This window comes from Pleurodeles waltl, chromosome 12, assembly GCF_031143425.1.
Source record: "Pleurodeles waltl isolate 20211129_DDA chromosome 12, aPleWal1.hap1.20221129, whole genome shotgun sequence".
NCBI classification, from domain to species: Eukaryota; Metazoa; Chordata; class Amphibia; order Caudata; family Salamandridae; genus Pleurodeles; species Pleurodeles waltl.
The window spans coordinates 86,129,787-86,147,104 of NC_090451.1; the positions used below are offsets into that span (position 1 = coordinate 86,129,787).

A 17,318-nucleotide genomic window follows, 5' to 3' on the forward strand; every position below is an offset into this window, starting at 1 on the left:
TCCCGTGCTCTGTCAGGTGCAACAATCCCAGCCTCCTGCAAAGGGTCTTTCATCTCTCCAATCTTTAAGGGTGACAATAGGTTAAATCCTGAAAACTACAGATTGATAGCCCTTATCGAAAATGAGGCAAAGTACTATGGGGGTGTTCTTTCGGAACTGCTCATTGATTGGGCACATGCCACCTCTATCATCCCAACCAATAAGACGGGACTCACCCACAAAAGAAACGGGACTCTGACAAAAATCATCGCACTGACCCTGTTGCTAAAAACTTCAAGAACAACCAAACAATCAATCTATCTATGCTTCATAGGTTACCAAGCAACCTTTGACTGTGTGTTTCACGAAATTTGCTCTAGAGCAAGTTAAAGAACTGGGATGTACCGCCAGTGCTTCAAAAAGCGATCGAAAATCTGTACACGGACACTTGTGTCAGAATAAAGCTGGGAAACGGGACTAACCTTTCCAGGGACATTTTTTTCAATATCCCTGAGGCTCAAGCAAGGGTGTGTCTGGGCTCCAATGCTTTTTAATCTATTTCTGGCAGACCTCTCTTCAACTCTGGCCATGGTCAACCCTCACTTCGCGAAGCTTGGCACTATTCTCTTATCAAACCTGCTGTATGCTGATGAGTTGGTGCTGATCAGCTGGACCAAGGTCGGTAAGCAATGACTCCTGAACGCCACCCACAATTACTCACTACGAAACGGTTTGACAATCAACATCAAGAAAACCCAAATTATTAACTGTTCTAGAAGAACACGCAGGAAAATCGGTTGGTTCCTTGACTCAGCGATGGTTGAAGAAGTCATTGACTATAAATATCTCAGTCTTACAACAACAAAGGAACCCTCAAGCTGCACAGGGATGAAATACAAAAGGACTCGCCCTGGCAGCAGGTCTCAGGGCACTATTTAGGAATATGAATGGGCCATCATACACCCCCATTTTAGAAATTGCTAGGGCGAAGATAGTTCCAACTCTGGCATACGTAGGTTAAGCTCTTCTAGGGAATACCTCAACCACGCTGGACAACACTGTTACCAGAATCTACCGGGAAACCTTATATCTACTCAGATATACTTCGGCCACCCAGATCAGGCTAGAATTTGGTTTAGCCAAATTATCACTAGCTAGAAGAGCAGCATTCACCATTATGTGCTATAGGTTCCAGTCTGTCGAGAGGAACTCAATAAATCAAAATGTCTGGCTGGAGATCAATAAGCCCCACTCAGCATCAGGGAAATATCTCAAAGATTCCATCAACCTGATTGGACTAGCTCAACTATGGTCCGCAGCGCCCATTCTTGAGTCTTTTCAGAGGTCAACCAGTAAAATGTTGAGATTAATCTCATCCCTAGAGGATAAGGCCTCTCTTAAGAAGCACACCCACACATGGACAGGGCTAAATAGCTACACATTGCTAAATCCACAACCATACTTGGATGAAGCAGGATATGGGGAACCTTCCTAAAACATCGCCTTGGAGTCCTCCCTACCAACGCGCATGCAGTACCCTGGCTAAGGGCAGGAAGAGAAGCTCCATGTAGGCTATGTGGTCAAACCAAAAGAAGACGTGATTCACACTTTCTGCCTTTGCAGGTCCACTCCAAATCTGCGCCTCCACTGGCTCAAGGCTTCTGGAACCAGGTCGGTGATCCCTCCTGCAGACAAGCAATAATAGCATGCTTAAACTCTGAGGATCCTCGAGCAATCTCTCAAACAGTAACATATCTACAAGGAGTTGACCAGGCCTTAAAGAAAGCACCCTACCAGGGATAGGACAAAACATCCCCCCTTATTAATCATTGCATTAGACCTGTATCTCAATCATCACTTGCACACTTCTCTTTTTCATGCACAAAGCAATTTCTCTAGTGGGCAACATGAACTGATGGAGTCTGAGGCGGAGCAAATTGTTAAACCCCTCAGACATTCTAAGCCACCTTCTGCTCATTGGCACAGAATAGAACTCGATTTTGTAGCTGGGATACCATACTATGCATTCAGAGATCTTTCCATCTCTATATGCCAAGTAGTTTTATTGTTTAATGATTTTTATCTATCACTGCATTTTAAATTGTAATGATTTTAATTAACCTAACAAGAAAGTTTACTTACTTAACTTATTGTTTTTATCGATTTCACCTAGGCTTTTTTCAATTAGTTTTGTTACTATGGTTAATCCTGTGGCACCATCCTTCTAATTTTTTTAATAATTTCGTTTATTGAATACTAGTTTATTCTTTAAAAAGATTTGATATGGCCAGTGAGTCATTTATGTCTTAACTGTTTTGTTTGGGTTGTGCTCAAGCATGCCACCTCCACATTTTCTCTGTGGATTTACTTTCTTCTCTTGTGTTGCTACTAAAGTTCTCACACCTAATACAAAAAAAACATTTAAAATGATGCAACAGACATAACTCTTTCAAAGTATGGAACTTAAGCCTCCAAAAGCTGGCCTGTCCCAGTAGAAGATGGTGTACTACATTACCTAATTATCTGTTAATCCTCTTAGCAGTTAGATATCCCGGCTGTTTATCATTACTAGTGTAAATGAACATTAAGGATGTAACACTTGCCAGTGTTCCTTCTTTTACTTTGTTCTTACCCACTGCCCTTCTCAAATTACATCACCTGTGGAAGGACTTCTCACTTTTGTGGTTTCCTACGCCCCATTGGAAATGTTTAGATTGCATTTTTAGGACTACCTCTCCTGAGAACATGAGAACTTTCTTGGGACATCTCCAACACTTAGCCAGATACTGGATTTGCAGTGTAGCTTCCCTTTACACCCAAGTATAATCACAAGGTTGGGTACATAACACTTGATGTTATTTTGGTGTCTGTATTATAATCATTTATCTACACCACTCGGCAACTTAGATTATTGCTTCACTCCCTAATTTCTCATCAAGTCTAAAACTTTTGATCTTGGTGGAGCACATGTTAGGTGCCTGGGAGCAGGCGGAGATTTTGTAGTAGGTATATCAAGATTTGGTCCCCCACCATTCCAGGCTCTGGGTATTTTGGCTGTTTTCAGATACCTAGTCTTACTAGGTATAATATATGTTCAACAAATAAACAGTGATAGCCGGGCGCCCCAGAGAATATTTTGGAAAAATAATTTTGTTAGGCTGAATAACACTGTGCCACCTTACTGTTAAGGGCTTTTTTATTTTATTGTCATTGTATTTAAATGCCCCTACTCCTGACAAAGCGGTCAAGTACATTTGCAGACAGGCTGCATGCTGTTTTGTGGAGGTGCTGCTGACGGAGGAGATTAGCTGTTAGACATCCTATTTGGGCAGAGTTTTGAGGCCACGATATCTGATGACCAGTGTTGTACTCCTATCCAGTTTTTAGCTGCTCCTCAGCATGAATTTCAGTTGAAAAGGTTTGAGAGCTAGAAGACGTAAGCACAAATGCTTATGTGTAGATTGATAGAAAGTCTGTGAGTGCAGTGTAACATACATTATTTTGGATGCTTACTTTCAGATTAGTAGTGCCAATGGGTCAAATCCTCTTTAAAAAGCCTTTAATTTGTGACTTAAAGTTGGTCAAAGGTTCTCAATAGTTCTTCTAGCTGCACTCAAGTGATCAACACGCTCACCATCTTGTTCTCCTCTCAGCACTCTCGACTTCCGTGCGAGGGTTCCAGCAGGTAAAATCCCGCCTCCGTAGCATATCTGATCCCAGAAACCAAGCAGCTGATTTTTTTCTTTCCGAGACCTGCTCTGGAATCTGTCTATCCCTAAGGAGGCAACTTAGCCATCCTTCAGCCATGGATCTCAGCATGCAGCTAGTATATCATTGGATATGGCACAAGTACTAGTAACAATCTACTCTATGCCATCTATTGTTGGATGTCCTCAGTCCTCACTCCTCATCTGTCCCTCCTCATCACTCACTGCTCACTTCTGATTCCTACATTTCAATCCTCATTGATCGTCCATAACTACTTGTCTCTCATTCCTAACTTCACATCCTTACTTCTCATTACTCATCCTTCAGTACTCATTCCTCCACTCAAAGTCCTTACCTATCAAGCATCATTCCTCATCTATGACTCCTCATCCCTCATTCCTCTGATCCGATCACTAAATCTCATCCCTCCGCCATTACTCCTCACCCCCCATTTGTTCCTTAATCATTACGCTCCTCATCATCATCAGTCTTCCTGCACCCCTCATCCCTCACTTCTCACCCATGCATCCCTATTTCTTTATCATTCCTCACTTATTACTTCTACTTCTTATCCATTACCTCTCATCCACCACTTTCAATGTATCATTTCTAGTTCTCATTCACTGCCCTTCATTCTTATTCTTCATTATCCTTCATTCTTTTTGCTTATCCATCATTCTCATTTTCATTTATTGTTTATCATCCCTCTTCACACATTGTTAATCTTTCGTCTTACTCCTCATACCTTAGTCATCAGCCAACATTCCTAATCCTCATCCCTAAGTCATCACAACACACTCTCAATGTTCTAAAACACACCTTCAGAGTGATTGGTTGACAACAGCCATTCAGAGTTAAGAGAGGGGGCTGCATCCTATTAATCCAGCCACTGAAAGACCGTCTGTTCATCTGCACGTGCTGGAGGAGGACAGAGGAGAGGAAATGCTGCTGTGTTTGTGTCTAGGGAATACAGTGCTGTACAGCATTTGATTTTATTTAGGTAAATACTCTTCTCTTCCCACCTTCCTGTAGTCAAAGCTCTAATGGGTTTTGGGATGGAGCTAACTCTACATGCCATGGGATATAAATCTACACCTGGAGAGACAGCTTTATGAGTTCATCCTAAACCTTATCTCTTTTCAGCTGTATAAGTAACAGAGCAAAGGTTTTCATTCTGACACTGCCATTAGACAAGGCATAAAGTTAGAACAGGAATAAGTATGATGGACAATAGATGATGAATGATGGAAGGGTAATAAGAATGAGGGAAAAGAAACAAGGATGAGGGTTGCGGGCGAGAATAAGAATGAGTACATGAGGGATGATAAGCATGAAAAAAGATGGGTGATGTATGATGAATGAGAAATAATTAGGGATGGTGGAAGAGACGTGACGAATGAGAATTCAGAAGTGAGGAATAATGGATGAGAAGTAGGAACGAGAAGTGAGGAATGATGATGGGTGAGATATGAAGAGTGATGCATGATGGATAACGGATAGGTATTGTAGTTAAGAACTGAGGAATGGGGGGTGAGGAGTGAGGAATGAGGATGCCCTGAATGGATGATGCACACTCTCCTGCAGTGGTAACCGCAGCAGCCAGCTCCCTTCCCTGAGCTCCGTGTAAGGGCTAATCAAATATATCTGAATGTTCAGATCTGGAGAAGGTGCAATCTTGCCTTCAACTCATCCCATAATTCTGTAGGTCAGCTCTGATAACAAGACTGTTCCAGGTCTGTCTGTAGTCCCTCCAAAAAAGATCATCACGTAGGCGTTAAACATTGGCATCTTTCAAGTTAAGGATAAGGGCCTTTGGGCACTGGTTCATGGTGACTGGCTGTCAATGGTGTCGTCTGACCCCAGTTGCCAGGGCTGGAGCATCCATAGTAGATAGGATTTGTAAAGTGAGAGAGTTGTCACTTTCTCCACCATAAGGTATGATGAACACAGTTTGCCTCTGGAAAGCAAACTTCCACATTGAAATATAAAATACTAGGATTTATGGCAATACTCACCATTGAAACTCAGTGTTGCCACTATTTCCCACCCTCAAACCTACAATAAAAGCCTCAGTAATGAATGAAATGTAATTACCTAGGCTTAATACAGCCACATGCCCTACACACCAAGGGGCATTCCTGACAGAGAGGGCTCATTTATACTGCTGATATGAGACATCAGTCCAGTAGCACCATCAAACAGGATGGGGACAGGCAAGGCAATGTCCTAGGCCCCAAAGATTAAGGAGTTCCTGCAGCATGTTATAGGCAAGGCTGTCAACACTGCTGAGGTTTTACAGCGCAGTTCACTGTAATCATAGCCAAAGCTATGAAACGGGCCATTCCCATGCCAGCAAGCATGGCTGGCAGCTGACTGGATGTGGGTGGGGTGTGGGTATCAGCCTTGAGACTGCGCCCACACCTGTGCCCAACACGTAAAGATTTCCCACCTGACTACCAGTGCCAACAGTGGTAGTGAGGCAGCGATAGGTGGGTCCCATAATTTTCTTGGCTCTGCTCCTGTGTGGAAGAGTGGCACCACGGCGACTGAGGGGAGCAGCTCTTAGCTCAGCCTAGGCCTCCACCCCAGCTGCAAGTGTCACTAAGAGACACTCTGTAGCTGAGGTACAAACCCTCAAATTAAACATAAAGGCGGTCATTCTGACCTTGGCGGGCGGCGGAGGCCGCCCGCCAAAGTCCCGCCGTCAGGTTACCGTTCCGCGGTCGAAAGACCGCGGCGGTAATTCTGACTTTCCCGCTGGGCTGGCGGGCGGTCGCCTTCAGACCGCCCGCCAGCCCCGCGGGAAAGAGGCTTCCACGATGAAGCCGGCTCGGAATCGAGCCGGCGGAGTGGAAGCTGTGCGACGGGTGCAGTTGCACCCGTCGCGTATTTCACTGTCTGCGCAGCAGACAGTGAAATACATGTAGGGGCCCTCTTACGGGGGCCCCTGCAATGCCCATGCCAGTGGCATGGGCACTGCAGGGGCCCCCAGGGGCCCCGCGACCCCCCCTACCGCCATCCGGATCCCGGCGGTCGGACCGCCGGGATCTGGATGGCGGTAGGGGGGGTCGGAATCCCCGCGGCGGTGCAGCAAGCTGCGCCGCCGTGGAGGATTCAATGGGGCGGCGGTACACTGGCGGGAGCCCGCCAGTGGTGCCGGTCCGACCGCGGCTTTACCGCCGCGGTCGGAATCCCCATTGGAGCACCGCCGGCCTGTCGGCGGTGCTCCCGCGGTCCTCCGCCCTGGCGGTCTTTGACCGCCAGGGTCAGAATGACCGCCAAAGTGTGTTTGAATTGTTTCACTTTAGCACATCAGGTTATTTTGCAGCACTGAGTTGCCTTCGTCAGAAATAATGAACCACACCCCTGCTGCACTGATGATTTTATTAATGACTGAAGGACAATTCAGTATTTTGTGCTTCTTCTGCAACTCTTTATTTTTTGTTATAGATGGAGCAACAGTAGGGTCTAATACACTACATATATTGCATGCACTATATTGTCTACCACTGCATCATCATGGTAAGTACATATTCACAATTTTTAACTCCACGTCCATTTCCCAAGACAATATATATTTACTACTCTTAAGTCCATGTCTACTTACCTTGACAATAAATATTTACTATTCATATATCCACTCTACTTTCCTTGACAATATATTCTTACTATATTGACAATAAATATTTACCATTTTTAACTCCACGATTACTTACCATGACAAAATATGTATTTACCATTCTTAACTCCACGTCTACTTACCTTCACAATGTCATGGCAGTCGATTAAGTGGATGCAATATTTTTGAATTTTAATACATTGACCACCCAACAAAATATTTTATACAACCGCTTGCTGGGCCTGAAGATGGCTGCCATTTAGCTGACCTCCTTCGGCTGTGCATACATCCTTCATCATCCTGGTGCTAAATACTTCTGGTTGTCTGCCGAAGTCACCTGTATGCAGTTTGCAACAGCCGTAGAACAATTGAGAACTAGAAGAATATCCACTGGAAGCTGCTGCTCGCTCGAACACGCCGTTCAGGGGGGGTGAGCCAGCAGACATATGGTGCAGCCTATGGACAGCGGGAGGACACGGCTGCCCGGGAAAGTCCGCACCACAACTAGTGCCCCAAGTGGTGTTGGATCCAGTGAGCACGAGGAGGACGTGAGCTGCTGTGTGATATGAGGCCTTGCGACCAGGATTGAGTAGCGGCTAGCAGAGGGCGTTCACCCCTGGGGCGAACAGTGCGGCCTGCTTGCGGTCTCTGCATAGTGACCTAGTGTGGAGGCCTGAAAGTGGTGCCTGCGGTGTGGCGGGGGACCCACAAGAAGAACGGTCCCAAGTGTGGGTGCCTGCTGAAGTGGACTGCACACAGAGGCCGGCCCTGAAACTGCACTCGGAACCTCGAAGTCTGGACTTGATTGGCCTGGCACCTATTAGAAAACGGCGATGCCAGCAGAAGGCCCCGTGTGAGGTGCAAGAGTCCCGGGGGAGGGTTAATGCTGATGGGAGGAAGACAGTGGGACCAGGAGGCACACCAGTGGCCTGTTCATGAACTTGCCTACTGTCCCACAAGGAGTACCGGCCTGTGGACTGTTGCAGGGCTGCACCCTGCTGTGAACTGGGAGTGAATTGAGTAATGTCTTTCTGAGGTGAGGTGAGGTGAGGTGCGGTGCCCATTTTTCGTTCACCTTAGGCCGAGCCATACAGGGGGCAACATGACGAGAAATAGACCATATGGGGGAGTGCTCATGAACTGACTCTGGAGACCAGCACAAGTGCTGCCTGGAACTGCACATGGGACACCTGGAGATGTGGAAAGGCCCGAGGAACATTCTGTGACACCGCACCCCCTTGGGGGTGCCCCGCTGACCTCTGACCTCCCCTCCCCTTTAGGTCCTCAATACTGCCAGACTAAGATAACAGTGAGCTATTGGCCTTAACTGTGGCTGCTGCAGTGCCGGAGCTGGGCCCACCACTCAGACTGTCACCTGCAGCACTTGTGGATCCAGGTGGCCTGACATGGGACGATTGTCCATTATGGGTAAAACTGATAAAACACAGCCAAAACTGCGCCTTGACCTGCAAAAAACACCCAGAACTCATAAGGATGGCGCTACAGCATAGACCGGACGGGACGATGCCAATTTGGAGGTGCTGCACTGAATTATGGCAGATCCTGGAGCTAGTAATCAGTGCTAAGAGTGCATTGAGAGTCAGAGGTTCAGCAGGAAATTGGGGTTACAGGCCCGTCATAGCACCCTCACCCTATGGTAAGTAACAGGCAGGAGGGGAGTCCGTGTCTCAGCTTATTAGCCTGAGTGCCTAGTGCCCTCCATGCTCCATCGGTGCAATTGATGGTATTAATCCGCACACGCGGGCAGTCCGGCCTTTTGTGGGGTAGAATTGCAGCAAGCGTGCTGGGATGTGCGTCATCACTCTCTATCGTTAAATGTGGCATGTATTTGGGTGGGTGGAACCAATAGTGAACAAAGTGGGCCTGTGCACATATATAACAAAGGTGCAGATCCAGGGCTTCAAAACCACCCAGGCCATAGGGCAATGTGAGTATGTCTCAGCTAATTTGTGGTTGCTTGCCTACCCATACTAAAGTTATTAAATGTGATTTAAGGGTTTTAACAAATTGATGCATCAGTGGAATAGGAATATTGGTGAAGAGATAAGGAAACTTGGGGAATATCACAATTTTCTCTCTGCCAGCGAAGGTGGCAGGCACGCCCACCTTCTGACTTGTTCCTTGAGCTCCAAGATCGCTACCCCATAATTGTGATGGATCACTAAGTCAGGGTTTCTATGTACCCACATCCCAAGATATTTAACGGGTCGGTGCTCTACTACAGTGGGAATTCCAACCTGTATGGCAGGGTGGTCGGAGTCAAAGGGAGAACTATGGATTTCAACCAATTAATAATTAAGTCAGAATAGCGTTCATAGCGGATATACTCCCTAATGGCTGGTGCCAGATGAATGGACGGGTAATGGACAAAAAGCACCATTTCATTGGCGTTCAACGATATGGCATGGGGGCCCTGTTGAATGCGCAATTCATCCGTGACATGTCTCTGCCAGATGATGCACGCCAGAAGTTCCAGTGCTAATGCAAATAACATGGGGGAAAGCAGCCAACCCTGCCACACAACCCTAGACATACACCGATCCAGATGTGTGGTCATTAATGCACACTTTTGCCACTGGGCTCGAACAAAGTAGGCACACCCACTGAAAAAAGTGCTGGGGAATCCCCATGCAGTGTAGCACAGTGAACATGTGTATCCATTCTATAGAGACGAACGCTTTAGAGGGATCCAAGAGGACTGACGCATCCTCCAAGGAGGGGCCGAAGTAGTGCAGAGTTGCAAACAGGGCGCCCAAATTGTGTGTCATTGACCAAGTGGGTATGATTCCAGATTCATCTGGCAATGCCATGTTAGTTAATAAGGGCTGTAGTCTGATGGCCAAAATTTAGGCCAATATTTTAGCATCTGTATTTATTAAAGATAGCGGTCTATAGGACTCTAATTTGTCAGGCAGTTTGTCAAGCTTGAGCAGGCTAATGATGAGAGCCTCCATGAGAGACAGGGGTAACGTCTGCTTTGTTTCTGCTTCCTCATAGATAGCATGCAGGTGTGGTGCTAGGAGCTTGGCAAAATCTTTATAGAATTCACCCGCAAAACCATCCACCCCAGAGGTCTTATGAATTAGGTAGGGGAGATATAGCCACCTTAACCTCATCTACAGTGATAGGGCGCACTAGATACTCCCCTTGCCCCAAAGAGAGCCAAGCTAGAGCAATATCTTTTAAGTAATCTGCTATTTGTACTTCAGAGACCGAGGTGCGTGTGTCTCATAACCGAGAGCACTAGTCTGTAAAGGCGGTAAGAATATGTGGGGTATCATGACACTGCGTACCATCAGGGATTGCGATTGCTGCAGTGTGTGTGCGAGCCCTAGGGCCAATCAGCTTGGCCGCCAGATTGCAGCCTTTTGTCCTCCCTCTCTATAGGGGCATGCCACATGACATTTAGAGAGAAAAAAACCTCAGGTGCTGCCTCCTCCTTGTATTCCGTCACCTGATTGGTAACAGTAGCTAGAATATGTGGGTCAAGTGTGGTGTCGTATTCGACTATCAGGGTTCGAATGTGTTGCTCTATGACCTGCCACTGTGCGTCTGGCTTTTAAAACACCTACCTGCATGCCAATACAGAACCCCCGGATAGTAACCTTAAAGGCTTCCCAGAGTGTCAGCCCCCCTCCACCAAGCCCTTATTGTGCTTGAAGTACTCTACTATTGTTGCACGCAGGTCATCCCTAAATAGGGGTCATGCATGGACTTGGGTCGGAACCTCCAGGTGAACAGGACTGAGACATGAGCTGGTATTTCTACCACCAGTTTTTCCAGAAAATGGTCTGACAGTGCACAAGGCATAAGACATATCCCAGCCAACCAATTGCTAACCTCCTAGCCAACAGTCCAGTCTAGACGATATGCGATGGTCCGAGGAGGCAAACGTGTCCTCTTTGCCATTTGGGTGTCTCAGTCGCCACAAGTTCACTATCCCATTGTACTCCTTCTCTGCTCACAACACCCGTGCAGTGTTTCCCCTGCCAGTCTTTGGAGGCAGATCGATCAAGTGTCAGGTTGAGATACCCCAGAGAAGAACTGCTGATTGTGTCATGTGTGTGTGTGATACCATAAACATGTGTATAAATCAGGATCATCTACATTTGGTCCATCCGTATTCAGCAGAACAACCGATGTACCACAGAGGTTGCCCTGCACCACCACCCAAAGCCTCTGGTTGTCCGTGTCAAACCAATAATAACACCCCTCTAGAGTATGAGGAATAAGAAGTGGCCATCTGGGTGCTTGCCCAGCGTGCTCCAATGGCCCCCTCTGTGTGCCTGGTGAGGTGTCTCCTGCAGTAGGGCAATTCAAACGTGATGCCTGTCTAAGTATGTCAGTGCCTGCCTCGTTTCCTGAGGATTATTTAGTCATCGTACATTACACTTTAATATGTGCCCTTCACAAGAAGCCCTGGTAGATGAGACAGCTCATGTCCAACAATCTACTATTCCCAGGTCCCCCACGACAAGCTGCATATGAACTGAAAGCGGCAGTGCAGTGGTGATATAACAACAAACAAAAAACTCCACCCACTTCAGCATACCAAACAGGCCAAAGACATCTGAATATCCAAACATCAGCAGTTGACATGTGTCAATAGAACCAGCAGTGCAGAGCATAACAAACAGCATCACACAACAGAGAAATAAGAATTATGGTGCTCCCATGTGGGGGACTGCTAGAGGTGCCAACACCCTTCCGGTAAACGGAGGTAGCTGAGAGATAATATTTTGACGGCTGTGTAAAATGACCTTCATCATCACCTCTCTGCAAGAGGGCCCTCGCCACCTCAGGGCTGTGGCCACGGCATGGGCCACCCAAGTTGTTGACAATGTATGGCATTGACTGTCAAAGCAATTTCTCAGCAAGGCCTCTATTAGCTTCAGCCCCCATGCTCATAAGGGGTGATGGGGCAGTCATCAAGTATAGGGACAGAGCATTGTCCTCCAGCAGGTTACATGCAATGGTTCATCGGGTTCATCAAGCTCTGATTCAGGTTGTTTCTGCTGTTTTTAGGTGAGCGTTTTCACAAAGTGTTGCCATTATTTTGTGTGACCAGTAGTGTCAGGTACAGCATGGCATTTGGGATCTCCAGCTGCTGTGACTTCTTTTTTACTGGGAGGTATTCCTTACGGCCACCTGCACCGCTGCCCTAAAGTCTGGAAAAAAGGGCAATGTCATTTCCCTGGTAGTGGATGGTCTTTTTCTTGGTAATTGAGGAGTCTCGCTATAATGGAATGTGGCTGCGCCCCTGGGGGGGCTGAGCCATCAAGTACGTGTGCGCCCTTTCCACTACCAGAATGGCTGACAAATTTTCCACTCAAAAGACATCACCAAACATGGTCGCCACCAAGTGTTTCATTTTACCAGTGTTGGTGGACTCGGGCACCCCTGTAATCCTCAGGTTGTTCTGGTAGGACCGTGCTTCCAAGTCTGAATTCTTGGCTTGGATCACTGTCAGGACTTTTTCCATGTTAAGGCATTGCGAGGCAGCCGCTCGTAGTCAATCTTCAGCAGTGGAAATACGTTGTTTCCCCTCCGTTATACGTGTGCTCTGCTTATCCAGCCTAGCTGCTATGTGGCCCATGCAAGTGTTGAGTGTCTATTTTCCCATCTATGAATTGCAGACTTTGCTGCATGGCCAACAGCGTATTCTCAAGTACGATAGTTCCCTGGGGCATCGGCTCATGCTCAGGATCAGATGTGGGGCCTGGTTGAGAACTGCGAAGTCACTGGGGCTCAAAAGTAAGGCGTGATTGGTGTTTGTCTGTCTTTCCCATCGTGGTGAGAGGTCACAGGTTGTACTCAGTGGGGTGCAGTGCCTCAGCTCCAGCCCGCAGATGTCACAGCATATAAAAAAGGCCCAGTGGCAGAAATGGGTGAGCCCGAACACACCACCTGATCCACCCCAAAGGACCACCATCTGCACCTGCCCGCCAGGTTCTGCAGCAGAGGGGGTGTCAGGAGGTGAAATGCACATATGCTTGTGGAATCCTTTCTCAGGTATGCCCCCAAGGGGTGCCCCCATCTCCACCAAGCCTTATATCCTATGTGCTACAAAGTCCAAAGAGTGGCAGTGTCTCAATTTCTTCGCAGAGCGGTCGCCCTTCTGGTAGCGAGTCTGTCCAGTTATGGAGACCTCAGCACCTCCACTTGCGTAGCAGTCCCACAGGTAGCCATGCCTCAGGCCCCTTGCAGTGCCTCAATCTGCCGTCCAGTAAATCAGGATAAGTTTTTTGGGGGAGGGGCAGCTGGTAGCTTCTGTCACAAGAGCAGGTGGTGTGGTGGGCTCCAGCTTAGAATCAGGGCAGGCCCGGCAACATGCAGAAGTTAGGTAGCTGACAGGGGCCAGAGGCCGCGTCCGTTTGCCAGGCCAGCGCACCGTAGGCTGCAGACTCTGCCAACCCCCACAGATCGATGCCACTCAGTGCACGGTCCTCCCGGGTCACCTTGCGGAGGCCCTCCGTTCCTGGATCCTCAGGGCACGCACTTGCCTCCTCCGCTCTGGTTTGTAGATGTCGCTTGGCACAGGGCCCCCTGTGAAAGTCTTATAGCGACCACTGCCAGGTTCTCGGCCGCAATCCCATCAGCTCACGTGGCCGCCATTTTACGCCCGGCCCGACAGCACCACGGGCAGTTGCTCAGGAGCATCTCTGGCTTTCTGCTCCTCCGGTCATTGTTTCTGTGGGGCCAGCGAGGCCACAGGTGCCCTCCGCACAACAGGCCAACTGTTTGCAGAGCAGATGGTTGCCGGTATGCAGGATAATAAGCGGATTTGGGATCCCAGCCAGCAGAGCTGCACTAGAGTGCAGCCATCTTGCTGGGAGCTCACAAGCACCCTTCACTTCCCCCATTTGCTGGTCTGAGTAGGCTGATTCTCAAGGTGATGGAGGATGAGTGGAGCAGCCCAGGGCGCTCAGGACTCCTTTCCACCCTACAATTTGATCATCTCTGCATATGCAGATGACCCTCTTCTATATGTTCACAATCCCAAGCATAATTAATCTCCGATCCTTCAAGAGGTTGTACTGTTTGGCAGACCCTCTGGCCTGCGCATTTACCTGGATACATCCCTGATATTCCCACTTACCGCAGCCAGAACACCGATGCAACTACAGTATCCATTACAGTGGACTATGGCGTTATTTGGGTATACAGGTCCATACTGATCTGTCGCGGTTAGAATGGATAACTATGGCAGGGTGGTGCAAAATCTCTCAGAGATGGTAGAACAATGGATAAAACTCCCTCTATCACTCAGTGGGCATACAGCCCTAATGAAGATGGTAGTGTTGCCCTGGTTTCTAATTTTTATTTGCTAATATTCCTATCTTGTTACCGCAAGGGGTGTTTAGCAAATGACAAACTCTCTTGGTCCGGCTGGCCTGCGCCAGAAAGCAGCCTCGAGTTAGCTGGGACACGCTGACTTTGCCGTATGACAAGGGAGGCCTGAACGACCCAGATTTAGAAGCCCACTACAGGGCTGCGCAGTACATGTTTGCTCACTTCTGGCTGCATGGCCCGGAGAGCCTACCACACCTGTGGTTGAAGCAAAATGCTGCCACCTCGCTATCACCACCCCAAACCCTGTTTGCGAAGCCTGTACTGCACTAGAATGTGCTTGATCCATTGAACATGACGGTCTACTCTTGGCATCGGTTGTTGGAATAACAGGCCGGATCCCTACATTACTCCCCATGTGGCCTGCTAGAGCGGTGTACGTGGCTACCCCTGTGACAGAAGCGGGGTGGCGAGTGCGCTGCAAGGGGTAGGTCTGAATACTATGTGAGATTCTTTCCCAGGATAGAATGATGTGCAGTTGGGAGCAGGTCTGTGCGATGAGCCTTCTGTCCGCCTCAATTTCAATATTTCAGAGCTCGCCACATGATGTGAGCCCCGCTAGGGAGGATTTGCTTGAGCTCCCAGAGCTACAGGCTTTAGCACATTTGCTGCACATGTCTATCCTGCAACGCACTGTAGCAAAACGTTATGCTTTCGCACAAGAGGCACACTGGCCAGGAATCATAAAGGTTTGACTAGACTGGCAGAGGGAGCTGGGTATCACTATCAGTGACAAGCAGTGGACCTATTGTTGCTCCATAGTAAAGTCAGTTCCTCTGAATAGCGAGCACTGGTTACTACATTTTAAATATCTTAACAGAGTGTATTTTGCACCGCCTAATCTGTTTCGATATGGTTTGCCCTACTACGCTTGTTGTGCCTGATGTGGTGTAGAGAATGCCAAGTTTGCCCAGGTGGCATGGTTTTGTCTTGGTGTGCAGCTCTTTTGGCAGAAGGTTCTGGCAGAACTTGAAGAGATTACTGGTGAACACATCGAATCGACCCCTTTGCTCACACTGTTGAGTTACGACAGAAATGTCCCAATCGCTTTCTGGCGAATGGTGGCCATCGGCTTGCTACTTGCGAGGCATAGAATAGCACTGCGCTGGGCTCGGTGGCCACTCCAGACTCTGAAGGATTGGCACATGGATATGGCATATTGCAATGTACAGTCAGATACCTACTGCAAATTGCTACCGTTTTACAGCCAACTGAAAGATATCTGGGGGACCTATCAGGCTTTCTTGGGTTGGACTATAGAGGAAGTGGTGACTGATGGGGGAACCGTGAGCCGGCAGCTCTAAGAGAGCTCAGTGGGTGGGGTAGACCTTTAAGACTGCTGAAATCATGCCTGGCACACGAAACTGAGCAGAATAGAGAGGTAAAGGTTCTGTGTACGTGAGTCTGCAGATCGACTTGGCCGCAGGGAGTGTCAGAGTGCTTCCTCCCCTGTGGAGGAGTGTACACCATGTAACAGCCATATCCAGAACTGTATGAACCACTGGCAATGGTCTGCACCCTAACAGATTGCTTGTAGCCATGGCTATTTGTTTATAGCAACTCATTTATTTTTATTCCATGACTATGCTCAGTCTGTGTAACCCCAACTACACGTCCCAATATTGTGTGTGTAGTTGCTTAAAAATCAAAATAAAGTTAAAAATAGCCAGAACTCCTAACTAGACTCATTGTGTTATGCTTTCTGCAAACAGAGATGGTATGACAAACTTACCTTCTTAAATAAACCTGAAAAGGAGGTAAATTATCATCAAACCGGTTTCCTTCGCAACACCATTATATTAGCTATTACTAAAGTGCCATTAAATTTGCAAGGAAGAACTCACCCTGGGGAGTTAGAAGAGCCATCCTCCCAGAGCCACTGGCCTTCCTTTTGAGAGTCTGAATATCCAATCCAAAGTTTATCCTCTATACTTTGTGATTTGCTGTTAATAAACACCTGAATATAAAATTAATTTGTTAGTGTGAACTCGCCGCCTTACGTCCAATTAATAAGACAAAACTGAATCCAAGAACTTTTATTCTACTAACAATAAAATACCAGAAATAGGAAAAGAATCAATGAGCACAACAACACCAATGCACCCAACACGCACGCACCATCTACCTTAATGTAAATATAACACTCAAAGAAGTAGGGGAATCAATGACGCATGTGGATCACCATCACTCATAAAGACAGCTGCAAGGCTGGCGGGCTCCTCTCCGGCCTCATTACAATGTTTCCACTGGGTTGACCGGTGGAAACCTCCGAAATCGTGTGTCGGTACTGGCCTCGGCTCCTCATGGAGCAGTGGCCAATGCCATTGCACAGAGGGTGCTCCCAGCACCCCTGGAAAACACACAGTCCGCCATAGCAGACAGTGTGCATTCCGAGGATGGTGGGCAGGGGGGCCCCTGCACTGCCCACAACATGGTTATGGGCATTGCGTGGGCCCCCATGTGGCCCCCAGCACTGGCTTTTCACCAGTCTTTCAATGGCGGGCTCCGGCCATGGAAAGGCTGGGGATAGAAGGACTCGTGATCAGCACGGTGGCGCTGAACTCAGTGCCCCCATGGCAGAGCAGGTCTCCGACTGTCACCACGCCACTGGGATCCTTGATCCTGGCGGTGGCGACAGGTT

At 47.9% G+C, this 17,318-nt stretch overlaps 1 protein-coding gene across 1 annotated transcript in view; it reads right to left on the reverse strand.

Annotated features, from left to right (window-relative positions):
- Positions 1 to 17,318, reverse strand: part of LOC138268172 (CD209 antigen-like protein B) — a 62,375-nt gene that overhangs the window by 14,604 nt on the left and 30,453 nt on the right. The window contains exon 5 of the mRNA XM_069217591.1: positions 16,522 to 16,634. Coding sequence (XP_069073692.1) covers positions 16,522 to 16,634 — 113 coding nt within the window. The remainder of the gene's footprint in view (positions 1 to 16,521; positions 16,635 to 17,318) is intronic.